A 27,104-nucleotide genomic window follows, 5' to 3' on the forward strand; every position below is an offset into this window, starting at 1 on the left:
GCTTATCAGCCAAGCTATAAGACACATCTATTGATTATAACCTCAGGACAAACCAAGCAGCCAGAGTGTACGTGGAGGAAACATATGATTACAATAACCATCATTAATTATGAACTTTACACATGCTAGTATTACCCAGAATTTACAGATGAATAAATTAGAACTTGAAAATATTAAATAAGCTAAGTCTATGTGACCACAAAGTGACGGAACCAAGATTTAAACGAAGCTCCCTGAAGCTAAACTCAGAATGCTATCAACTATAACACTCAATGATAATACTGTGTCTTTACAAATTACAGTTGCACTGAAAAATAACAATGCGGTCTGACCAAAGGTTGAATCATAAATATATCTGAAGTGATTAAACAGTTGTGTGTATCGACAGTACTCTTGCATGCCATGTACTTACTCATTCTTCTCTCTCCTCAATACTTTCTCAAAGAAATAAGATATCTAATAATCAAAATAGTTGTAATGCAATGAATTAATAATCGTAACAGCTTTAATAAGTTGAGTTGTGTTCTCCAAAAAGATATGTCCAAGTTCTAAGTCTTGGTACCTATGAATATGGACTTATTTAGGATTAGGGTCTTTGTACATGTAATAAAGACCTAGAGATGGCATACTCCAGAATTTAGTTTGAGCCCTAAACCCAAACAATGACATGTTTATAAGAGACTGGAGAGGGATAACTGAGACACATAGAGATATAAGGGAGAAGATGATGAGAAGATGGAGGCAAAAACTGGAGTGATACACCTATAAACCAAGGAACCCAGACCACACTGGGCATTCTACAGAAGCTAGAGAAGAGACATGATTGGATTCTCTTTAAGAGCTTGCAGAAGGAACCAATCATGCCAACACCTTGATATTGGACTCTAGCCTCCAGAACTGTGAGAGAACAAATTTCTGTTGTTATAAACCACCAAGTTTGTGGGAACCTGTTATGGTGGGCCTATGACACTAACACAATAACAGTTCTAAACAAAGGCATGAAAATTTTACTTCCCCAATATACGGTACTGAAGTGTTAGGATTTCTTGCAGTCCTGGATGATCCGGAAAGTCTAACATAATTAATTCAGCCCTAGAAGATTTCTGGGATGTTGGCTCTATTTGTATTACCAGAATCATGAATGCTGTGGCATTATGTAGTTAGTTTTTACATTTTATGTTCCTCTGATAGTATTAGGACAGAAATGCACTTTCTCTCTGTATTTTTGTTCTTTGACTAGCATTAGTCACTTAACAGTATATATTGGTCATGTTTTGTGGTTGATACATTTGCTCAGCCTTACTCTTTTTAGTACTTACACAATATTCCATGCTATGAAAATACCATATGAATTTATTTTCTAAACAATTCTCTAAAGTATAATGGAAAGGCAAGAGTAACAGGCTAATTTTTATACCAGAAGTTACCAGTGAAGTTAGAAATATTTAAAAATAATTTTTAATTTCTTTTTAATTTTTTAATTAAAAGTAATTTTTAACAATGTCTACAGTTGTATGTCATTTTCTAAGTAAGTCTGTCATTTTATCATCTCACATCATCACGGGGTGAGTACAGTAAGATACTTAGAGATACAGCACTCACATAACTTTTATTACAGTATAATGTTATGTTTTATTTTATTATTAGTAATTATTGTTAATCTCTTACTGTGCCTAATTAATGAATCAAACTTCATCATTGGCATGTATATATAGAAAAAAAGTATATGAAAGATTTGGTATTATCTGCACTTTCAGGTATCCACTGGGGGTCTTAGAATGAACTGCCTGTGGATAAGGGTGGGGGACTAATGTAACTTATATTAATTTAATATTATATGATAGGTCCATAATGTTTCAAAGGTCAGACAGAAATTATATTTTTACTTCTACTCTGCAGAGATCCCATTATTGCCCTAAGTACCTTAACGATTTTTATGACCAATAACAACATTAATAGTTATCCACTAAATACAGCTATGCCAGGTTATTGGACACAGCTGGAGGCAAGATGCCAATCGTGATGAAGCAATCAACTGCTCCCATATGGTACCTTCTGAAGAATGAATTCCATACAGAAATATCAGTGGTAAAGCAAGCAGCAACTTAGCATAGAGCCTGACAAGTAATGTTTAAAGGAAAGAATAGTCATTTCTCCAATGAAGTACTTGGCCTCAAAAACAGTCAACAATTTAGTTAACAAAGAACTTTAATCTCACTCTCATCCAAACATGATTATCATTAGCAAACATCTTATGAAAATTGGACTTTAGTTAAGTATTTCCTAGTCTCCAGAGACCTTATAATGTTTTTGTAACTAAAAATTGATTTAAATCCTTCATTCAGGTGATTCTAGAATTTTCAAGTTTACCAATATTTTAAATGCAAAGATAAGGAGGAACTTTAAAGTATGCAATACACAGAAGATCCTGGGACCCACCAGGAAACTGAAATTCTGGTAAATTATATGATGTAGTGTATTTATGTACAAATTAATTAAAAATTTAGAAAGTACCTGAATTCCATTTGACTAAGGACAAGTTAAATCGGTGATGTAAATCAACAAAGATACTAAAAGCTAGCATTTGCTATTATTAATAAAGGAAAAGAAAAAATAACCTTTGAATAGTTAATGATTTTGTCAGACAAGTCTCCCGTTCACGGTTGTGGACAACAGGCAGGTATGTTTATTATTTCACATGTACAATAACGAAAAAATGTGGTACAAGGAATAACATTGGGAGATGGGGTAGTGATCAATTAAGCAAACTCCTTTAAACATCATACTGAAGTGTGCTAATACATACACTACAAATTAAAACTGACTGTATCCTTTGTAAAGTACGTACATAATTCTTTTGTTTTTTCACTCCTGCTCTACTCCCCCCCTAGTGGGGGTAGGGGAACAAACAAGAAACAAACAAAAACCTTTTTGGGAGGCTGATTACTCACATTTCAAGATCAGAGTAATGGTATGAAACGGAGGAGGGGAAAACTGATTACCAACGACAGCATACATTTGCTCTAGTGCTCTACAAATTTTGAGACACACTCACATTATATTATTTGATGCTTTTATCTCCACAATCATGTGAGATACTAACATTTTGAACCTACCAAGGAAGAAGTTGAGAATCAATGACATTAAATGACTTGTCCAAAGTCATACAACTTGAAAACAATAAACTCCTTGATTTCTAAATCCTATGATCTATGTACAGCTCATATAGTCTTGCAAGTTAAAAACAAACATCATTCCTTCTCCAGTCCAGTTCCTCTGTGCCCTCTCAAGGCACTCTTACTTAAGATTCTGTCAAAGAAATGCCTTTGCACATCTATGCTGCTTACCTATCCCAGGTCTTTTGGATTTTCTGTCGCTTTTTTGCTCATGTTTTTCATCTCTTGTTTTCTTTGGCCCTTTCAAGATTTGTAATAGCTACAATTACCACTTCAGTTTACTTTTATAATAAATGAAGCTCTATCACTGGCTTTTTTTCTACAGGATTTTGAAAATCTTAGTAATGTGTCGTCATTGTTTCAAAAGTGTTAAGAATGTCTCCATTATACTTGAGCAGAATATCTGGGATATTTGAACCGTACCAAATGGTAGTACTTTCCAGTCCCTTAGACTTTGCATAAAGACATATAAACACTATAACTGAACTTTAATAGGCCAAAAATTCCAGTTCTGTTAGTTATATACATTGTTATGAATTACTACTTATGCATTGAAAATATTTAGAAAATATAATCTATATTACAATAATTTTTAATCTGCCCTCAACCTTGATTTTTCTTCTTTTGCCTCGGTAACTCCCCACCATTGATGAGCATTTGTATTCTTAATTACTGCTCTTTCACTTTTAGCAAGCTATTAAATTGTGCAAAGAAAAAGGCCTGTAGCATTTCTCACCATCATGTTTATTAAGACCGGCTCGGGACTGCATAAGGGGAGAATTATATTTCCTATGCAAGCAGGTGGGTATGTAGGATTGTAAAAAGAGAGCCTCAGTGAATGAGTTCCCTATGAGTAGGAACAGATCATTATAACAGATGATGTGGGCAGACATCCCACTGACATTTAGTACAGCTTAACACAGCCAGAATGGAATAAAACTTAATAGTGGTCAAGGTGGAGAGAAGGGACAAGTAGTAATAAAATAAGTGCAGCACATCCTGAGGTTATTTTCTGTTTCTCCTTTAAGTTAAAGCAGTACCAAAAAGAAAAAAAAAAAGTCTCATAACTATATTATAGTTACCTGAACAGTCAATGGCACTGGGGGAAGGCATCTATCTAACTATGCACACTTTTCCTTGATAAGTTTTTTCCTTTATGATTTCAACAGGTAAGTTATAAGGCTTAGCCTATTGTCAAAATGGCTGTTATTAAGAAAAAAACTAAATATCTTGAACAAGTCATTAGCATCTTTAAAATATTTTAAAATGACACATGGCACGCTCAAGATAGTCTTATTTTACAATCTTTATGGATTCAAGCCATAAATGTGTGTTTATGGAGTAGAAATTCCAAATAAAAAAACATAGGAAACTTTAGTGCATTATCACTTCTGAATGCTACTGAAATCACTAATCAGAGTAAGTGAGGAAAAAAAATAGAACCAGGGCAATTATTTGGGATATAGAAATTCTTTGAGCTTTTTAGAATATTCTCAGTGAAAATACATTTAAAAAAAAAGGAATTATTCTTTTGGGTAGGCATTTCAGTTTCATTCCAAGGCTGTAAAATGCTGAAAGATAAGGCCCAAACTTCCTACCCTAATCTTTACATCTAGAAAAAGAGATTGGACAAATAGGTTCAACATCTTAGGGTCCATAATTTCAGGGACTTGGCAGAATGATATCACAGAAGGTTAATCTAAATTGAACTGGGATGGTTGCAAAATATAATGTTTTCACAAACCACATTTAATCCTTTCAACTTTTCCTGTGAAAACTCAAACAATTTTGAATTCTCCTAATCTGTCTCCATTTTTCCAGGTATTGTGCCATAAAATATTAAACTTAGTGTGAGTCTTTTGTTTTTAAAATTTTATTTATTTATTCACGAGACTCACAGAGAGAGAGGCAGAGACACAGGCAGAGGGAGAAGCAGGCTCCATGCAGGGAGCCCGATGTGGAACTCGATTCTGGGACTCCACGATCACATCCTGGAGCGGAAGGCAGACGCTCAACCATTGAGCCATTCAGGCATCCCTTAGTTTGAGAGTCTTAAAAAATATTTCTTTTCTATTTTCCTTGATCAAGTTTCAAAATGAGGAAAATCAAATACTTATGAAAGAGAAAGAAAGAGGGCAAAAAAATGGCTGTTATAGAAAAATGAAGGAGATGAGCTAAAAGGGAGTGCTAACTCCATGTGGCTCTGCATAGGTACTAAGAGGCTTAGAGAAGAGTAACTCTATTCTACCTTAGAAAACAGAATTTTAAGGATTTAATCAGATAAAGAAGGAACAATGAGGATAGTATCATATCTTAGCCTCAGAAGCCATTAATAATCTTGGCAAAATGGGCAAAGTGATAGCATGTAAGCATTTGAAACTTCAGCACTCTTCATAAATACTGTAATCCTGATTTTTGTTAATTTAAAAATAACCAAAGAATGTCCATTGGTTGGCTTTATCATTACTATCTTTTTCCTACGGTAGACCCATATAATGTTATTTTACGATTATGACTGAACACAAGAAAATCATCAAATGCTTGAATTGTGTCACTACCCAGACGAACATCTATTTACTAGATGAATTAAAACCTAATTGCTCCATTACTCAAAGTGGGATTTTGTTTACATGTATTAACATTGTATCCTGTAATGGCCATGTAAGAGATAAAAAAATATAATAATGATACTACTGTGAGAAATGAGATTCACAAGATACTGTAAGAGGTGAGATTCTCCTTCGATTAAAAAGATTATTAGCATTTTCATGTTACCAGAATACTAAGTCTTTTTAAAGCAGGTATTTACAAAAATATCTGATGGATATTTATGTCTGTATTGTATTCTTTCTCTTCAATTCTGCTGAAGTGATCTGTTGTCTAAGGAATGAAGTTGTGTCACGAGCATGGGAATAATTGGGGAGAAAGCAACTGGATAAGAGCGCAAAAACACAAAGATATGAGGTAGCAGAAGACAGGTTAAAGAGAAGGCAGTTTAAAGTAATGATGTGTTGATGGAAGTATTTGTAGACCTCAAGATTGTGCCTGTAATGCATTTAAGAGCAGTAGCCTTTTTTAATCACAAAAGAGACTTCACTCAATGTCTCAAAGGATAAAGATTTTCCAGAAATATCTTGCTTTCCTGTACTCTTACATGAATGAAGCATTTGTTACAGAATGAAACATGAGAAGAGTGTTTTAAAACAATAGGACACTGTAAGACAAAGATTTCAATAAATGATAAAATAGGAGTATATCACATGTCCTAAATAGGAAGGCTGGGGAATGAGCATCATTTTATAGTGGGAGAAAAAAATCAATTACATGATGGGAAAATATTTTCCTTTGCCAAAATCTTCATTTCCTATTTTAGGTTTTTAAAAACATCTAGAAATCAAGAGGTTCCTTAAAATATTTTGGTTTTACTTTGAAAGGTTCTCAGCTACTATTTATCAAAAGAATACTTCTCTTGGAGAAGCAGATCGGACATTATTTTCACACTAGAACATCATTGTTTCTTTTCTTTATTTAGAGTCTAATGATATAACATTATAAATTTTTACCTAAAATGGATAAAGCAGAGATACTAGCTCACTGTAAAAATAGTCATTAAAAACAGGAACCATCATAAACCAATGAAATACATGTTTAAAAGTTATATATATACCTTCCAAAATGATATATTGATAATTTTAATGAATCAAAATGTCATTAACATTTCTTAATTGTTCTCTCCTAAGTGATGTGTCATTTACAATTTCTATGGAAACATTCAAATATTGTTCCAAATTTCTTTAGCAAAAGATTTAATATCTGTTTCAAATTCCAGATAAAGAAACAAACTCAATTTGATGGGCACTGCAGAATTACTGCTCATTTTGTTTTCAGGAGTGCTTATGATCTTGATTTATTTGATATAATTAACCAGGGCTAAAAGGCTAGGGTCTATATCTAATTACTTATGGGAATTTGGCATAGCTCTTATTATTTCTGGACCATATCTTCTCCTTCTACAAAAGAAGGAAAAGTTGGATTAAGTTAGCTCTAAAGTCTATTTTCATATTCATTATTCTATTGATCACAGAGTTCTAATTCAATACTGCTCAAAGTGTTGGTCTGTGTTGAGGTCAGGAGCTTGTACTAGTATGTAATCCACCAAACTGCTTCCTTCATCAAGAAAGTATTGCAATGAAAAAGCATGTCAGCTGAATTAAAGTGGGTTTAGCAAGCTCCTTATCTCATTAAGGACTTCAGCAGTTCAAAACTGGTCTGACGGCCATAGTGTCCTAACACATTCTTTTTCCTGCTCACTCAAATGATTATCTTTGAGCATACCCAAAAGTTTTTACAACGATGCAAACATTAGTAGTCTTCAGTCTTATAGCAATTGAGAAGAGTGAAATAATTTGCAGGTTTCAAAAGTAGACCCCTCAACCATGCAGTTGTTTGTTCCTTAAATAATTAATAGACTATGCATTACGTTTAGCCTCCCAAGACACAGGCTCAGGCCGAAGAAGCTTGAATTAACCACAACTATGGTTATTGTGACTGTATCTAAAACTGGGATATGCCCTGACAAAACAAAACAAAACAAAACAAAACAAAACAAAACAAAAACAACCCACAAGTGAATTTTTAAGTTTTCAGACCGAAACAAGTTATTTAAATAGATAACATGGCATTTACAGGAGGGGTAAAATCATTGGTGTATATTGCATCTCTCTTATTAAGATCCAGAGAGTACAGAAGAACAAGTAACTAGTGTGAATAGACCAACAAAATATTTAAAATATGAATGTCCTAGAAAATTTAAAGCAGAATATACATGCACTGAATATATATACCTAATAACTGAGTACAAAAAAATCTGTCATTTTCAGAAGTTCCTCTTTGTGGAAATTACAGCCCAGTGAATCTGTATATTCTTTCATTAACATAGTCTCAAAATTTCAAAGAAGAAATATACCCTTATCTTATTTTATTATATAATCATGCTCTTTAAGTCAGATATAACAGAATATTTTAAACATATGTTTTACATTTTAAATATTTACACAAGAACAGAAGGGGGATGAAAATTGGGATTCTTTCTCAGGGTAAAAATTACTGTCTATAGAAGTGGATAACATTTTCATTGCTGAGGTGCTTTAAGGCATCTGTTTGGTCAAAGGCAGCTGCTCATACGAATAATGGTGGAACTCTTCAGTTACGTATTTTTAAATTTGGATGTTTCAGACTAAGGGTAAATTTTATCAAAATGTGTGTAAATTATTTACCCATTGGTTCCCTTCGCAAGATTGACCCCTAACAATGCTTTCTCTCCCCCCACCCTGCTTTTGCAGCTATTTGCTTGCTGAGTAATTTTTGTCTCTCTTCATACACACATACCACATTTCTCTATACATTACTTCATTTTCAATGTCTTTTAGTGCTTCTGAGTCTGACTGATGTAAGATGTTATTTTGAACATGCCAAAGCATCGAAACGGCCCCAGTCTTTTCTTTTCAGCCTGCATTCCTTGATAAGTGGCAGCGCTTCCCACTTATCAGTCACTCAAAGTGACTGGGGCTGTCAGTTGTGTACAAAGCGCAATCAGTTTGGAAGCGGAGACACCAGCATTTTTCTTCTCAGCTTGAAGCAAACACGTTTTGACTGCTAGTCATTCAATTTTAAAGCATCCTCAATTAGGGGCGGATGAAGATATAAAGAAAACACATCCTAAACACCTCCACCAGGCAACAGAAAAATTTTATTGTTATCTCTTGATTTACCTCACAGCAGCACCATCCCTCCTCTTCTCCTGGCTGCATGACACGGGTGCTCGTGACAACACACCCTCTATCATGAAAAGATTGCAATAATATATTATACTAACACTCTGTGAAACCTCTGCTGGAGCCTGTTTATGTTTTCTTTTGCTCTCTCCCACTTGCATCACCCCACAAAAATCCTAATAATTTACTTTTAAAATTAAAGCAAAATGATATTTCAGACTCCTTTGGCTTATTAGTGGACAACTTTCTATTCAACAAAAACATGAAATCCAGTTGCCTAAACAGATAAGGAGGAGAAGACTTAGCCAGAGGAGGAACTGTGGGAGAAAGAAAATAAAATTAGAAGGGTAAAAGAAATGACTAGTGGCTATGTCAGATGGTCAAGCAGCAGGTATAGATACAGTTATTGGCAAAGTAGTGGAAAGGAACACAGAGGTAGAGAGGGAGGAAAAACATGTATTCAGAATTAGATGGTGGTTATGTTAGAAGAGAATAAATTTAAATATGTATTTTGGCAATAAACAGGGAAGATAAAGGGAAACAATGATTCAAAAAGATGTATAGAAACCCGAGTATGTGCAGATGAGTGTGTACATACAGGCACACATACATACATACATACAAGTGTATATACCTATATTAATATAAATATCTAACTAAATATGTATGTGTATGATATCAAAATTAGCTCATTATTTTACCTCTTTTAGTAAACATATGTGCATGCTATGAAAGTTCATTAGTTCACCTCTTATAATTTTCTATTTAGGTATGACAGGATTGTCAACATCAGAAATTCATTTTAAAGATATTTATTGATTTCTCCATTTATAAAAAAGCACTCTCTCACCTGGTTTATTATAGAAAGCAAAACTGAAGTACTTTTTAAAAAAATCCTGCCACATTTGCCAGTCTAATAGGTTTAACTCAGTTTGATAAGATCAATTGCCCTTATTTTCTTGAGATTATCTGAATTAAATTGCCCATTGCTACTCTAATAAGGAGAGAGACAAAGAAGGCACCTTTTAAGTTTACTTAGTACTCAACTGTTAAGATCTCAGATTCTCTCTCTCTCCTCTCTCATACACACCCTCCCACAAACACACACATATACATCCCCCCCACACCCATTCTTCAATTCCACTGTCTATAAAATGGAGATAATGTCATAACCTATCTGAATTCTTGTGATAATTATATGAAATGACCTCTGCAAAGTGCCAAGTACTTAACGAGCAATAGGCTGCTCCTTCTCACCAGTATAATACAAAGTACAAAATGATTTTACAAACCATATACAGCAGTAGGAAATGTTGGTTATCTATTTTTGATGACTCCCTAAACATCTATTTCAGTCTCTTGAGAAAATTATCATCTTGCTTATTATTAAATATACTACAGAGTGGGTAATGTGCCTACACTTTATTCATTCATCTCTTCAATAAATAACTTAAAGTTATTATTATAAGCCAGGAGCTATTATATGTACTTTTCAAGTACATATATACTTTGCAAGGTACATATAATATCAAGACAGATAAAATCTTTGACCTCAAAGAATGTACTGCCAGGTATGTAGTGTGGTGGCAATATAAGGTACAGTATGAGGTATCACCCCCAAAGTATATATAAGATGGTGATAAGGGCTGTGAAGAGAAATAAACAGGGCAAGTGATCAGAGATGACTAGGGGATGCAAAGACTATTTTGGATTGGGTTGTCTGAGATGCCCCACCTCTCCTCCTGAGGAGGATGGTATTTGAAGAAAGACCTGAATGAAATGAGGGTCTAAATTATGTAATGAACTAAAGAAAGCATTCCAGGACCTAAGAAAGACAAATAAAAATGTACCGATGCTAGAACATTCTTAGCATATTCCCTGAAACCAGGAAGGACAGGTTTCTGGGGTAGAAGGAATGAGGGAGACAGTTTGAGAGGTTGGCATTCATGTACAGCCAAATAGACTAACATAAGGAGAGTGGATTTATTTTAAATGACATGATTACAGCACAATTAAATTTAAAAGATCACACTAGCAGCTATGTAAAATGTCTACTTAAGGGGTCAACAGAGGAAGTTGGATGACCAACTTGGTTAGGAGGCTACTGTAGGAGCCTAGGTGAGAAATGATGGTGAGTAATGGAAGGAGAAGTCGGTCAATTGATGGATTGAGGACAAAAAGCAATGTTGATGGATAAGTTGTGAGATATATACGAATGAAAGGATTTAAGAATAGTTCCTAGGTTTTGGTGACAGGAACTAGGCATATGGTCTCATTCTCATAGTTGGATAAACTGGGAAATAATGGGTTTTGGAAACATAGTTAAAGGTTCTGCTTTCAAAATGTGAAATTTGGGTGCTTACTAGTTGTGCACTTAAATAGGCTGAGAAGGTAGTTGGATATTTGACTTTGAGGTCTAGGAGAGAGGTAAAGGACGGGAAAATAAGTTTTGAGGTATTATCTTTAAAACAGAGTATAAAAAAATAAATAAAATAGTATATGGAAAAATTAGATGAGATCACTTAGGAATTAAATCAGATGATGGAGAATTACAGCAAGTTAGACTTTGAAGCATGCAGAAACTACCAAAAGAGACTGAGGATGGGGAATAAAAAGTTTCTTGTTTTGTTTTTTTCTAAAGCAGACTGTGGTCTTTTGGAGGCCAACTGAAGACTGTTTCAAGAAAATGGGAGTAATCAACTTTATCAAATGCTACCATGTGAATTTACCACTTCTAGAATATTCATTGAAGAAGAAGCAATTCGAATTTTTCTTTTTGTTTCTCCTTCAAGGGAAAACTAGTATCGTATAGGTATCCTCCATGTTCTATTTGTCTTCCTTTCTCATTTTATTTGACTGTTAGTCTTTCTTTTCTAAAGATAAACAGAGCCAACACATGCACACACACACACACACACACACACACACAGACATACAAATAAAGTAAAAAGTTGGTTTCTTTTTGTCTATAAGTTGCATAAAAATTTACCACCTTTTCAAAATAAGTGAATCAGAGAAAGACAATTATCATATCATTTCACTTATATGTGCAATTTAAGAAACAAAACAGAGGATCATAGGGGAACAGAGGGAAAAATAAAATAAGACAAAATCAGGAGACAAACCATAAGAGACTCTTAACTACAGGAAACAAACTGAGGGTCACTGCAGGGGAGGAAGGATGGAGTAACAAGGTGATGGGCATTAAGGAGGACACGTGATGTAATGAGCACTGTGTGTTATATAACACTGATAAATAACTCTACCTCTGAATATAATGATACATTGTATGCTAATTAATTGAGTTTAAATAAAATTAAATTGAAAAAAATTATCAGCTTTTGAGTAGAAATTGGTCCTCTAGCTACAGAACTGAAGCAAATATACCATGTACTAGGAATGCCTGGAATGTAAGTTTTGACTCATGATGTAACTACTCTTCATAGAATAATTAATTTTATGTTAATACTCTGTTAATTTCATCGGCATCTAATTCCTTTCTATTTGTCAACTCTATTCAAAGACAGGAGATAGAAATTTTTTCTAAAGGTTGTGAGCAATTCCCTGCTACAGCATTTATTTTACAACATTAATGAGTATGCAACTAAGGTAAAGTGAAATAGATTCATTTTAGGCCAACATATTGACTTCTGGCCTACATTTCCAAATCTGTTATTGTTAACTTGCCTTGTTTTGTTTTGCCTCCCACTATTTGATAATTACATTCCCAGGGTTTTATCTAAGCCCTGATGGGCCCTGTTTTGTTAACTGATAAGATATGGAGTACAGAGCCACAGTGAGGAACAGTGTACCACTTTTTCCACAGGTAATGTTGTTTGGGGAAAGGTTGTAAAGTCATGGGAAAGACTGTTGCAGGTCTGTTTTCTGGGTCAGTCTCAGTGATTCCATTATGACCATACTGGATCAAATGAGCCCAGGCTCCCCTTCAGAAATCATATTCCAAAGATCAGAGAAAGACGTAGCACAGAAACAGCACAGAAATCAGATAGAAAAAGGAAACTAATAAGGAAGATTATTTGAGATTCCACATAAAAGCTGAGAAAAAGGGACACATGGGTGGCTTAGTGGTTGAGCATCTGCCTTTGGCTCAGGTCCGTGGTCCTGGAGTTCTGAGATCGAGTTTCACATCGGGCTCCCAGCATGGGACCTGCTTCTCCCCCTGCCTGTGTCTCTGCCTCTCTCTGTGTCTCTCATTAATAAATAAATAAAATCTTTAAAAAAATGAGAAAAAAAAATCTCCTCCCATGAAATGCATTGTTTTTAGTGAAAAGCCCAAGCCAGGATGAATGAATTTCAGATCTGGCTTACCGCTTCCAAAAATTTGTCAAAATTACCTCAGCATAGTCATCAAATATGGGTACTTTAACTAGGTCTCAGTAAAATTAAAAAGTTTAAAATATCAGGGTCATAGTTTAAAATTCTACACAAATATAAACTCTTATTGTTTGATAAATCTATCAGAAAAAGGATGGTGATATCCTCCAGATATATGTACCTTGGAAACACCAAGGAAACTAGAAAATATACATTTACAGATCTTAAACTGTGACGTTTGGTTTTGGAGCTTTACCTTTCTGCAATAACTCATTGTCTTTACAAGGTCTCCTTCATTCCAAGATACTGGTTTATGTGTCTTGAATATTTAAAAATAAATTTAAGAACAATAAATAAAGATTATTAGAAAGAAAAAGAAAGAAGAAAGAAAGAAAGAAAGAAAGAAGAAGAAGAAGAAGAAGAAGAAGAAGAAGAAGAAGAAGAAGAAGAAAAAGAAAGAAAGAAAGAAAGAGAAAGAAAGAAAGAAGAAAGAAAGAAAGAAGAAAGAAAGAAAGAAAGAAGAAGAAAGAAAGAAAGAAAGAAAGAAAGAAAGAAAGAAAGAAAGAAAAATTTTAAAAATGATATCCTGATTGCCAAACCAAGGTGATAGACCATGTGCATTTATTGCATTCTTTCCTGAGATACTGTTAAAATGATAAAAACAGACAAATTTAATATCCCGTGTCACATAAAGCAGTAAAGAATAGGAGGTTTACACAGGCAAGAAATTTGGCTAGAGTTTTGGAAGATGAAAAATAATTGTATAATGTTAACTAAAAGTGGGTGAAACAAACTAGAGTATACATTGTACACATGTTAAGCAGAGAAGGTGTTTAAATTGCCCTCAGAACCACCAGAAAGTCTTGAGACTTGACACTCCAGGTATGAGGGAGAGCAGAAGTGAGACTTGGATTGAAAACAGTTGTATTAGTTGAAAGTGGATCCATCAATTTACCTCTATCCCAGCTACATCACATTCCCTCAGCACAAATAGAAGAGTCTGGGAAAACTTAAGATAGTTAGCATGAGCATTGGAATTCCAGATTTAAAATATAAGGAAAATGATTTCCAGCTCAAAATTTCATTTGTAGCCAAACTACCATCAAATAGAGAGCTTAAATAGAATATTATTACATATACCTACATTTATGTTTTTATCCTGGATACTTTATATGCTATGTATCCTCATGCCCCTCCTTTTCTTTCAGGAAGTTTCTTGATACGGTTCTAGAGCAAAACAAGGATATAAACCCAGGAGGACAATATAGGAAACAGTGATCCCAACTCTGGAGAATCATAAATGGATATCTCAAAATATTGGCTGGATCAATTGATCCAAATGAAAGCAAGATGGACAGCCAGGAAACAGGTATCAAGAAAAGTGGGCTTCTGGAGATTTGATTTATTCCTGAGAACTTATGAAGTTATAAGACAAATCACATGAATACCACGAGAGAAAATAAAAAAAGAAAAGGCAATTGGAAAGCACAAAGCTAAACAAAAAGGGAATAAGGAATATTCCTTTAAGACAATTCCAGAAAAAAATACATAGATTTGTATTTTAATGTAAAAATCATTTCTTGATTTTCAACTTTTAAGATTAACCATTAGGTAAAGTACAACAGGTATGTGTGTATAATTACATACACAAATACATGTATTAGATATATATTTAAACGTACAGATAACAGAAATTGATATTTGGGAATAAGAGAGAGATTCCATCCTCATCTGACAAGGCAAATGTCAAGAGACTAGTTATAGTTGATTGAAAAAGAAAAGAGGTGCAAGTAAACTGTTTAATGCTTAGAAGTACCTTTGGGAAAAATTTGAAAGACTTCATTATAAGGTGAAGGAGGGGAATAGGAGAGGATGTTAGGGTGGAGATACAAGAACTCAGCAATTCTTCATTTCTAAGTTAAGGATGTTTAATGTTAACTCAGAAACAGCATTATAATTCTATTTTTATATAGAAGTAAATACTAAGAAGTTATTAAAACAAAAACTTAAAAGATTTTAAAGTGGCTCCTTCTGAATAAAGGATTGCACATAGAATACAGGGGAGCATATAGAGGGTTGGGCTCTGGATATAGTTGCTTTCATTATTCTTCGTACACTCAAGTCATGTGATATGAATTGTATCAGTAAAAATTAAGCTATATATGCATATCAATCTATCTGTACCTTTATCTACAGAGACAGGCTTAACTATACAGTGAAATAGTATGAATTACTGAAATTCCATCATTAGGTAACTGCCAAGAGATGTATTAAAAATGCTTAAAGAGTTTTAAAGTCACTCTCCCTAAATAAAAAGACAGAGAGCTACAGATAGCATCATTGCTCTTGTAGGAGAGACTACCTATCTTCTCAAAAGGAACTTCTACTTCCAGAAAGTACAAGGAAGAGCAGAAAGTGACTCTTTAAGCTATTTCTTTGTATCTCCATATTGTTTCCTCCAGTAACCTATCTGAAAGTCTAGAACTATATCCTGTTCAGTTGTGATATATTTTATTTCCTACAGCAAAACATTAGTCAGAGCTCAAGGAGTTAATGCATTTCCTTCTTAGGTTGAAATGCTACCTTAATTGCATGGTGTTTATTCTTGGCATTTCCAGTCTCCTAAAGAGACAAGGTTACTTTGCAATCTCTTTGTCCTCATGTATATGTGTGGAGTCTTGTTGAGGGGGGTAAAAGGCTTCCAACTTACCACACTCAGAGAAAGAAATCATAAATCAGCAGGTCAGTCAGGTACTATTATTTCACCTTTCATGTTATTATGTTTTCAATACAATATTTCAATGGATTTTGTTCTGCATAATAATTTATCAAGAATTACCAAAACTCTTAATGAGCTCAGAGAACTTTGGCTCCAATAAAATAAAACCTTTATCACAAATTGGTTGAGCCCATGACTGCAACTTAATCATTCAATTGTACATAAGTCAAGTTGTATTTTTATTTTGTAGGAATAAGTTCCCAGGGAAAGAAAACTCATTTTAAAACTTCGGGCCATTAAGCCTTAAATGGTAGAACGTCGGTGAAATAAAAAATGAATTGGGCCAAGATTTAGGAAACTTGGAATCCAGCCATTGTTCTAAGTAACAACTTCTGTGACATTGGGAAAATCTTCTAACCTTACTTGGTTTCAGTTTTACAAATGTCAAAATGAGAGATAGGTCTAAATAAAGGCTTTCTAAAAATCCCTTGTAGTTCTAAAATAATATGAATTGTTGGAACACTGAATTTACAATTTTCAGTGGCTACTGCCATGTAGATTATACTCTTCTTTTCCTAGAAATTCTCCTCATTAAGTTGTTCATCATCATAAATAACAGAAGGAACAATTTTTTTTCTTTCCTATTACCTTAAACAAAAATTTTAAGCATTGTATGTTCACCACATGTTAGGTATGATCCCATTCAATCTTTAAACTAGCCCAATGTCACTTAGCAATTATAACTTCCAGTTAATGGATGGGTATAATGAAACCAGAGGGATTAAGTAATTTTCCCAAGATCACACAGCAGATGAGGTGTGAACATGCAGAGATTGAATTCAGATATGTCTAATTCCAGAGAACTTGCTCTCTATATTTTTAATCATTTAATACAATTAAAATTGTATTTCATACAGTTAAATATAGTCCCATACCACCTGAAAAGCCAAGTTCTTCCTTATATACTAATGGAATATACACTGGCCAGTTAAGATTACAAAAGAACAGAGATTTGTCCTTTGCTCTACCCTTAGCTCCAGACAGAATCAGTGACCCAAAGATACTACTAGTCCTACAAATGTATACATTATGAATCGGAAACAATGACATTGTTTAAATTGCCCACAAGAGAACACAATGAACAACAAACAATTGGAAAAGTTAGTCAGAAGGGAGAAGGCAACAGATTTGTAAAATTTCTTAAGAAAATTCAAACACTGAACTTTCAGTATGGGAATCACGTCAAATACAAGAACTAAAACATCTTTAAAAATTCTCTTAAAAATATCTGAAGTGGATTTCATACTAGAGTATGTTACTGGCCTGACCCTATTAGATGCTAATAAAAAACTAAAATTCTATTAAGTATTATTAAAAAGGGTAAAAAAAATTAAAACTAGGACATGCTTCCCCTACTCACCCCGAAGCTATAGAATCCTGTCCCATACAAAGCTTCAAGATAAAAGGGATCTTGAATCTCCAGGGACGTTCAGTTTGTTGCCATAATGGAAGCTGAGTAGAGGTCACTCATTCATTTACTTTAAAAGGTTTTGGTAATAGTGAATGAGGTCAAGATGAACCGTTGGTTTAGGATCATTATTGGAAACATAAACCACCTAACTATCCCTATTAGAAACAGGTTGATTTAATGTGAAAAAGAGATTAGTCAGAAAATAAAATTGCTTAAAGGTGGGCACTGTACCATAAGCAGAAGATTAAAAAAAAAGGTTATCTTTAAAAAATATAAAGATTTTTTCTCTGAAATATTTATAAATTTCATCTCACACATTAATGCACATTAAGAGTTAGCTGGGTACAGTAAGTAGGAATGTAAAAGTATTCTATTTTTTAAGGGCAATAAACAGAAATAGTAAAGGAAAACACTGCTGAATTGGAGAAAAAGACTGAAATTTTAGTGTGCCTAAAATTGAGAGTCTCAAAGAAAAATACAAGTTCTTGTGGGAAGATGAAATATTTTTTGGTATTATAACATGATTTTTTTTTTGAAAATGAACTGATTTATGATGTTACAAACAGTAGCAGGAAACTTTTTGTTTCTTCTTTTAATCCTGATGAATTACATGAATCAACCTAAAAAAAGTCTATACCTCTACATAAAGTCTTTGTAAGGAAGCAATGTAGATAGATTGAGTACTCAATCCAATTAACATCATGCAATTTAAGAGCTAAGGCTGCTTTCTAAAGAGAGAAAAACAGTTCATAAAGAATTGATCCTGATTGAATAAAATTGATGAATTTACTAATTCTTACATCATTTTCTCTTTGAATACATAACTACAGAGTAAAACCTACTACCACTTTTTTCATCTGGAATTGAAAAAAGAAATAATAGGCCAATAGAATTTTTAAATAACTTGAGTCATTAGAAATGTGAATGTTTGGGCATTCATATGTATGTACAAACTTGTTCATACATTTTTTAAAAAATTGAATGTTATATACTTCAAATGGAATAAAGATGTCTAAACCTCTCCTTTAAAGAAATCTCAGGAAAAAGAATGAGATAAATGTTGGGGAATGTCATCCTCCTGTGATGTAACATAGCCATCAAGTCTGAAAATTTTCCTGCTTTCTTACTCTGTCAATTTAATCCATCTAGTAGATGCAACTATATAATGCATTGCATGCCTTTACCAACGCTTGGGTCACGTTGATGTCTTGTGTATTCATAATTGAAACCAGCCTTAATTGTGGTCTAGTAATATTTCAGTCCACTATTCTAGCAATAAAGAAACTGGAATGAAGTATTTTCTAAAGCCCAAAGAGACAATGGTATAAAACATGTAAGAAAATGCAATCAGGATGAACAATTTAAGTTGGTGTATTTATTTCTAGGTCTTAGGCTCCATACCGAAGGAAGATAAAGGACGCAGATCAAATTCAAAATATACTACATAAGTATTTGCAGATAGCAAGTAAATTCATCCTATTATAAATTCTTATGTAAGCATCGATTATGCATTCATTGACAAAAATAAATGTAATAATACTATTTGATATGAATTTGATTTGCTTTCCACCATAGCAGGTTTGAATTTTACTATTCTTCTTTGTGAGATGCTGCCAAGGAAGAGGAGGAAGGGCAAGGAAGAAGAAAAGGGAGAGAAAACATTCTCAATAATAAATGTGCAAGGATTTACATGAGCAAAAAAAGATCTGTTCCACGTTTCTAATCTTTTATTTCTACACATGTCACTATAGTTGTCCTTCCCATAACTGTATGAACAACCTCTCAATAGACTAATTTAAATAATTGTGACTTTCATAACTATTAAGTATTTGTAAGATTGCCCCAAATCAATAATTTATAAAATATACTTTAGAACTATGCTGTTAATGAGAATACAAGAAGTTGTGTAAATGAATTCCTTTCAGATTGTCATCTTACTCAGAACTTATTTTTGCCTAACACATTCCCTACTTCCCAGATTAGAAAATATAATACCATAACTGCTTTATTATCTTAGATTTTCAACAAATAAAAACATCGTAAATGTGGATAACCTGGTACTATCAATTAAAACTATATTCAAAGTCAGCACACTTAGACTGAACATGAAATCCAACAGTTTCTTGTTTCTTTTTTGTTTTTGCTTTTGTTTTTGTTTTTTTTTTTTTAAGTAGGCTCCATGCCCAACACGGATCCTAATGCAGGGCTCAACCTCACAACAGTGAGATCAAGATCTGAGCCAAGATCAAGAGTCCAACAACCCACAGCTGACAGCCACCCAGGTGCTCCCCAATGAACAGTTTTAAACCACTAAATTGAATAACCACACTCGAGATATATACAGATAGATAACATCACATTAGGATGTGCTGCTTGTAATTACAGTTAAGGAAAGCAAAGAATCCTGGTTGGATCATCTCACTGATGTTTCTCTGTCTCTGTGAAGCGGTGACTAGCTAACTAAAATTTCAGGTGGACCAAGAATGAATAAGCCCTGATTGGGATACAGAATCCAGAGTGAACAAATTAAGTATACCTGACCCAATTAGGTAAAGTGGGATGAACTTTGCTGGCAATGAAGTCTAAACATGATTAAATACACAAACGAAATAATGTAGACATATTTGCTTCTGACATTTATGATATTTACACTTAATATGTTGGATTCTCAAGATAGAATGTCAAAAGAATGATGAATTTCTTCTTAACAAAATATGTTGGATTCTCAAGATAGGACTCCAAAAGAATGATGAATTTCTCTTCTCTGGCATCTGCTTCCAGGAAACGGATATTACATAGGGTGGATTCATAGTGACATGAATTAGATTCCATTTCTTGCTGGTAATAGCAAGTATGTATTGAACACCTATGGTATGCCTTGATACTTCATCTGTGATTTCATTAAGTCCTCATAATACTCTATGGAATAGGTAGTTTTGGAAAGGAAATTTTTCAGAAGGGGAAAAAAAGTTTGTCAAAATTCATGCTACCAGCAAGTGGTGAAGACAGGACAACTCTGACACCTTACTTTTTCCTTTTGTTATCAGTATAGCTGCTTTCTTCCATCTTCACTGATGCTCTTCATCATCACACATTTCCATGTGAGCAAAATATGCAGGTTATGAAGCCCTCACTCTTGGTTTCTCCAGGCAACATGAAGGGTGAAGTTCTACTTGAACATCAAATCATTACCTTCCCTAATCTCAACCCTCATCACACATGGCTCTTGAGCATACAGTCATATATTCTCTCTGCCACTGCTCTCTAACAGAATTTGCTGGACCTTTTAGCTTTGATTCTCCTGCATATCCCTCATTTAAGAACACTCACAATCACATTTTAAACATTAAAGGACAGAGAAAATGAAACCTTTCTAATATTTCTCTGCAATAATTTCCTTTCAGTATAGGATGAAAATGACTGTCAGCTTGCTCAGATCGAAAGCTTCCTGACAGTTGGGTCTGTGACTCCTTGCAAGATTCTCATGGCACAGAGGTAACATGCTCTGAATCAAGTAAGCCAAAAGGAATGTTTATTTTGGAGGTTATTCCAGTTAGGTCATCTAAAAATTAGAAACCAAAGATGGATAGATGATAGATAGATGATAGAGATGATAGATAGATAGATAGATAGATAGATAGATAGATAGATAGATAAATATTATTTAATTGGAAGTATGCATGAAATGATGATTTCTGACCTGGATCTGTTGCTGAAGCAAATTGATTTTGTGTTGTTGCTGCAGAAGCTGCTGCTGTTGTCTTGCAATCTGTGGAGAAATTGCACATGAAAAATTTAAAAGTATATTGTAGTCCCAGGGGGAAATTACCAATGTTCTCAAAATTGCTCCAAGTTTGATTTGACACTGATTAAGATGATGAAAATGGATGTTCCTGTGCCCCTACAGTATTGGCAATTCATCTTTAAGTAGGATCAAACAAGATATTTAGTTTCTGGAGCAGTTTCTTTTGACCTAAAACAAATGGAGTCTAAGACACTCCAATAAGTGATCCAATCCAGTCAGAAATCCCTCTTCCTTCCCAGAAATATGTTAAGAAAGTACTGCCTCTGGCCTTTTAGTTCTTTTCTACAGAAGAAAGTATTGCATCAACAGGTGGTTGTTGCCACCTGGAAGTTCAGGGTAGCAGAGTACTACACTGTGAGAGGGCTATATTCCTTAGCGAGGTTTTGGTATTTCTGTTTTTTTCCTAAATATTGTCCTTATTTCTGCCTCCTACAAACCCCTACACAGCCAACTCCTCGATGCACTAGATCATGGTTTCTGCTCCCCTTCTCCGGTGAAACGATTCATAATAAAATTCACCAATCTTGTTTTTAAATTCTTTTTTAATGTTTACTTATTTATTTTAGAGAAAGAGAGGGAGAGAAAGAGTGGGGTAGGGGGCAGAGGGAGAGAGAAAGGGAGAGGATCCCAAGCTGAATCCATGCTGAGGATGGAGTCCAAAGTGGGGCTTGATCACAGGACCCTGAGATCACAACCTGAGCTGAAATCAAGAGTCAGAGGCTTAACTGACTGAGCCACCCAGGCACTCCTCATTTTTTTCAATTCTAAAGTGTTTTTTAGATTTCTCCTTTTGTCCTTCCATCAAAATTTAACACTCAAGCTCTCTCCCTTGATCCTGACCTTTCTTTCTTGGCTTCCATGACAGCATATTTTCCTGGTTTTGCTCTGCCCTCAATCTGTTCCTTCTCAGTTATCTTCAACTACTCTGTCTAGCCATTCAATGTCTAGCTATTCAACGTCATAGCTGTATATGGCTCTATTTTAGACTCAATTCTCTTCCCTGTATCCCGACTCCTGAATGTATGCCAAGTACTTAAAAATCTGTCTAGCCTATGCCTTTGCTTTCAGCTTCAGACTCATTTTCCAATGAGATTCTCAAAGGTACTTCATATTCAACAAGTTCAAAACTAAACTCAATTATGGTTATTTTAATGCTTTCATTTTGTCTTTAGGAACAGGGTTCTTAAAAATCCATTTTGTTTTCCCTGAAGAAAGGCAGAAAGGAGATGGTAGGAAAAGGAATATCACTCTTTTTTCTGAAATCTGGTCCTTTCCTCCTACATATCAGTATTTCAGCCGATATTTAAATCTTTTTAACACATCTTAAGCATTTATCAAGAAACTGATGACCTCACACCCCTCCACACTTCCTCCTGTTCCAAGCCATGGTTGTTTCTTGCTGGATTATTGTAATAGTCTCCTATTGTTCTTTCTGCTTCTGCCTTTGCTCCCTACAGTCTATAATATACTAGGATCTACAAAGATCTTTTTAAAAAATAAGTTGTGTCATGTTATCCATCTTTTCAAAATTCTCTGTCTCACTCAGAGCAAAAGCCAGTGTCCATACAATGCCTGCAAGACCCTGTATGATTTGGCTTCTGCTGCCTCTCTGGTTTCACCTTCTCCTACTCCTCCGTTTGTCACTCCATGCTTGTCATTCTCCTCTCCTGTCTCTTGAGCACACTTAGGATGCTTCTATCTCCCAAGGATCTACCTGCCTCTGCACCTCGGCATTCTCTTTTCCCTCCATCTGGAATCTTCTGTTCTGAGATAACTACATTGTTCACTACCCCACTTCCTATAAGTCTCTGCTCAAATGTCACCTATCAATGAGGTCTTTCCTGATAGTCTTTCATTTTTAAAAAGACTTCTCTCTCTACTTGGCACTCTCATCTCTAATCCTCTTCTTTATTTATATCTCTTATCCAATCCACTATATAGTACTTGTTTGTTTGCTATCTTTTCCTAATTAGAATTCAATACATTAGGATTTTTGTCTGTTTTATTCTTTGCTGTAACTCAGTAACTAGAATAGGACCTGACATCAAATTGGTGCCCAATAGGTATTTATTGAATGAAAAAGTGCAGAATGGAGTTCAGAGTCCAGAGGAAAGGCTGACCAGTGAACAGGTTCATTAGAATCTCTAAGGGCTATAATGGGTATATTAGAGTACACAGAGTAGGGACAATGAATAGGGAGTTTGGGGAGGAGGGTCAGAAAAGGAGTTCTCAAGAAAAGACACCCAACCTGAATCTTAAGGAATATTAAATGCCCTTCAGAGATTTCTCTATGTCCTGATGAAAAGATCAGTGACCACAAAGTGGTGAATATGCATGCCAGCACTGGATGATACAGGAGATCTAAGTAAAATAGACTCTTGAAACCTGACCTGAAGCTTTCACAAAGGATCTTCTCTCAGGCTGTGTAGGCATCATTGCTTAGTATCTTTCCAACACAGGAAAGGAATTTTGGAAGAACCTAATGATTTCTAAAATTCCAAGGATGGTGTCAGAAAAAGTAAAATAAAAAATCTAGAATCCTTTGATGATATGTGGGGATGGGTCAGAACATGAAAGAGAAGAAAGAAGATTTTTCTTTCTATTAGTGAAATCTATGTCAGATTTTTTTTTTTAGGACAAATATGCCCTTGGACCTACCAAAATAGGGACTCTCTACTATATCCCCATCTGACCTACATTTCAGAAGCTTCTAGAGTTTTCTAGTATTCAAGTGTTTGAAAGTATTGAGAATGATAAACAAGAAAAGAGTAGTGTTTTTCTAAACTGTCACAGGTGAGCATTCCAAACTCTTATCATAGGAGTAAAGCAAGAGAAATATAGACCATATTCAAGAACAGGCCAAATATATCTTTAATGAAAATGATGAAGTATTTTATTAAACATGAAAGCATCATCTTTCAAGCAGAGATAAACCACGAAGTAGGGAAGAATAATCTGAAAGTGGGTCTCCTCAAATGTAATCTGAATATTTTTTCTTTCAATTCTACTAGTTTACACTTTAATAACTGTTAAGGTTTTGCAGGGATGTATGGACACACAGATACCCTTGACTAAATAATGGTCTTCCTCCACTTGGGATGGTGAATGGACAGAGCCCAGAACATGAGATGGCAAAAGGGAGTTAGGCCCAGAAAAGATGTGCCATCTCTGTATATAAATTCATCCTATCACGACCTCTTCCTTCCTTTCCCATTGATACCAATTTTAAGTAATGATTCTTATACATTGCCTCCATTTTCCTACTCCTTTATCAATTCTTATGCCTCATTTCTACTATTAAAGCTCCATAGAAGCCGCAGTTTTAAAAGGGTTGCAGTGAGAAACTAAATGACAAATCTAATAGCTTTGTTCTTCTGGTATTGCTCATTTTCCTTTCTTTATCAGATATATACAGTATTTCCTATGGATCTACCCCTAATTCCTTTCCATTTTCTAATGATAGCATCATTATTCTAATTTACAGCTTACAAACCTGCCATTCCCCTGCACAAGACACTCTGGCCCTAGATATAAATATGGCTGCCTCTTGTATGTCGTTTAGATCTGAGCTCTATTGCCAGATCCTACCACCCAATCTAAGAAATATTGCCTTGTCATACCAATCAATATTTATTAAATTATTCTAATTACATTTCATCAAATAACTTATCACTGTCTAAAATATTTTTGTTAATTTCTCTTTTCCTTTGTTAATTATCTCTCTCTTTCCACTGGAATTTAGGGTTCTGTCTTTCTGGTTAGTTGATATGGACTCAGAAGTTAGCATAGTGGCGGGCATATAAGAGGCACTTGATTACTATTTGTTGAATAAATTAATGAAACTTATCTGCCCCAGTGGTTTATTTTTTTTATTTTTTATTTTTGCCGCAGTGGTTTAAACTATAATCTCTATGTAAATAATCTAAGAAATCTAGTTCAGTCCTCCTTTCCAAACTGTTGCTTAGTATTTCTAGATTTTCTTTACATACCTCCAGTTGGACAACCTGATGAGAGCTTTAATGAAACATGATAAAATCACCTGCTTTTCCAATTTTGCCCCCCTCCTGACTCTACCCATTACCCAGTCTCAACATCTTTCCTCATTCTTTTTGCCCACTGGAAAAATTCAACTAATCATAATTTTCCCACCTGTTTATTGTTTTCTTCTCTTTTTCTGTGGTCATTTAGTTTATATTCTAAATTATCTAGTTTAGATTCTCACTACTTACATAAGTTATTATAATAGGCTTCTAACTAAACTTCCTGGCCACAATTAATTTACTTCATTTGTAGAATCCTACTTAGTCTTCAAAGCTCATACCAAACACCTGTTGAATGAAATCAGTAGTTGATAAGCTTTTTGTTTGTTTATTTGCTTCCTTACTTTGTATTTTATTGATCTTTGTGTGCCTAGGAGAGTGACCTATAAAGAGCAGGCAAAACAATGCCTAAGGAATTTGTGTCTCTGGCTCATACTCACCTGTTCTTGTTGCTGTTTGGCCAGCTCCATTTGCTGGCGTTGTTTCTCGATCTGAGATGCAGCTAGTTTCTTCTGCTCATCGTGGGCAGCCAGTAGCTGCTCCCGCAGACTGGTCAGCTGATTGATCATACCCATGAGCTGCCTCTCCTTCTCAGCTAGGCTTTCAGGAGTCCCTGAAAATAACACAGCAATAAAACATACAAGAAAAGGGAAATGAAAAGACAGTGATTATCTAATGACAATGATTCCATTGCACAGAGAACTCTTCTAAACAGAAGGTTAACACACAAACATACACTTACTTTCTTTTAGATTTTTAACTCAATAGTGAAAAGTGATGGCTATTTCCCTTTTAAAAATATCAGAATGAACAAATATTTTGATTGTTTTTTATGTATAACAAGTAATAATCTATAGTTTTTAATTTTACAAGTAAATAAAAAAATTCTTGGGTGAGCATCTACTATTTTAATATTCTATTCTGGGATCTGATGAAAATAAAAATAGGCCTAAAGCACAGCTCCTTGCCCTAAGTAGTTTTTTACCAAATTAAAGAGGCAAGACAAAAACATGAACATTTAATAACCATAATTATTAAGAGACCAAGTAATTATTATCAGTAATATGATTCTCCTTTTCTCAGAGAAGAAGCTTGAACAATTAGAACCAAGGAAGTCTACATTAAAAAGGGGGGAAAATCTATGGCTAATCAAACTTTACACAGTTTTCTCATATGCCACTCAGAGATTTTCTTCAAAAATAGGATATAACTAACAGGGAAAATATTCAAGACTGAGAATATAAATTCAGACTATCATGAAATAATGAAATACGATTGAAAAATTCAGAGATCACATTATAGCCACCAAAGATTATAGTTAAATTCAAGACTTGGAAAAGAAACCACAGCAGTCACTTACAATAAATAACATGTTCAGGATAGTTAAAGTATGCTATGAATCTTCTTTGTCAGGTTAAAATACTTATTTGACACACCAAAAATGTGAGCATTTCACTGAAACAAGAACAATATCACTTTTATTTTTTAATTTTTTAATTTTTTTAAGGTATTTATTTATTTATTTATGATAGTCAGAGAGAGAGAGAGAGAGGCAGAGACACAGGCAGAGGGAGAAGCAGGCTCCATGCACCGGGAGCCCGACGTGGGATTCGATCCCGGGTCTCCAGGATCGCGCCCTGGGCCAAAGGCAGGCGCCAAACCACTGCGCCACCCAGGGATCCCACAATATCACTTTTAATTGTTCTTTTAAAATTCACCAGATAGACAAGAACCCTATGGTAAAGTACTCGCAGCAGGAGAGAACACACTTTTTAATTACAATT

At 34.5% G+C, this 27,104-nt stretch overlaps 1 protein-coding gene across 23 annotated transcripts in view; it reads right to left on the reverse strand.

Annotated features, from left to right (window-relative positions):
- The window catches only part of SOX5 (SRY-box transcription factor 5), a 997,462-nt gene that overhangs the window by 177,742 nt on the left and 792,616 nt on the right, over positions 1 to 27,104 (reverse strand). For all 23 annotated transcript variants that reach the window (XM_038577063.1, XM_038577060.1, XM_038577061.1 and 20 more), the window contains 2 exons: positions 25,761 to 25,933; positions 21,176 to 21,244 (listed from right to left, as the gene is read on the reverse strand). In XM_038577063.1, coding sequence (XP_038432991.1) covers positions 21,176 to 21,244; positions 25,761 to 25,933 — 242 coding nt within the window. The remainder of the gene's footprint in view (positions 1 to 21,175; positions 21,245 to 25,760; positions 25,934 to 27,104) is intronic.

The sequence above is a fragment of the Canis lupus genome, chromosome 27 (genome assembly GCF_011100685.1).
Source record: "Canis lupus familiaris isolate Mischka breed German Shepherd chromosome 27, alternate assembly UU_Cfam_GSD_1.0, whole genome shotgun sequence".
NCBI classification, from domain to species: Eukaryota; Metazoa; Chordata; class Mammalia; order Carnivora; family Canidae; genus Canis; species Canis lupus.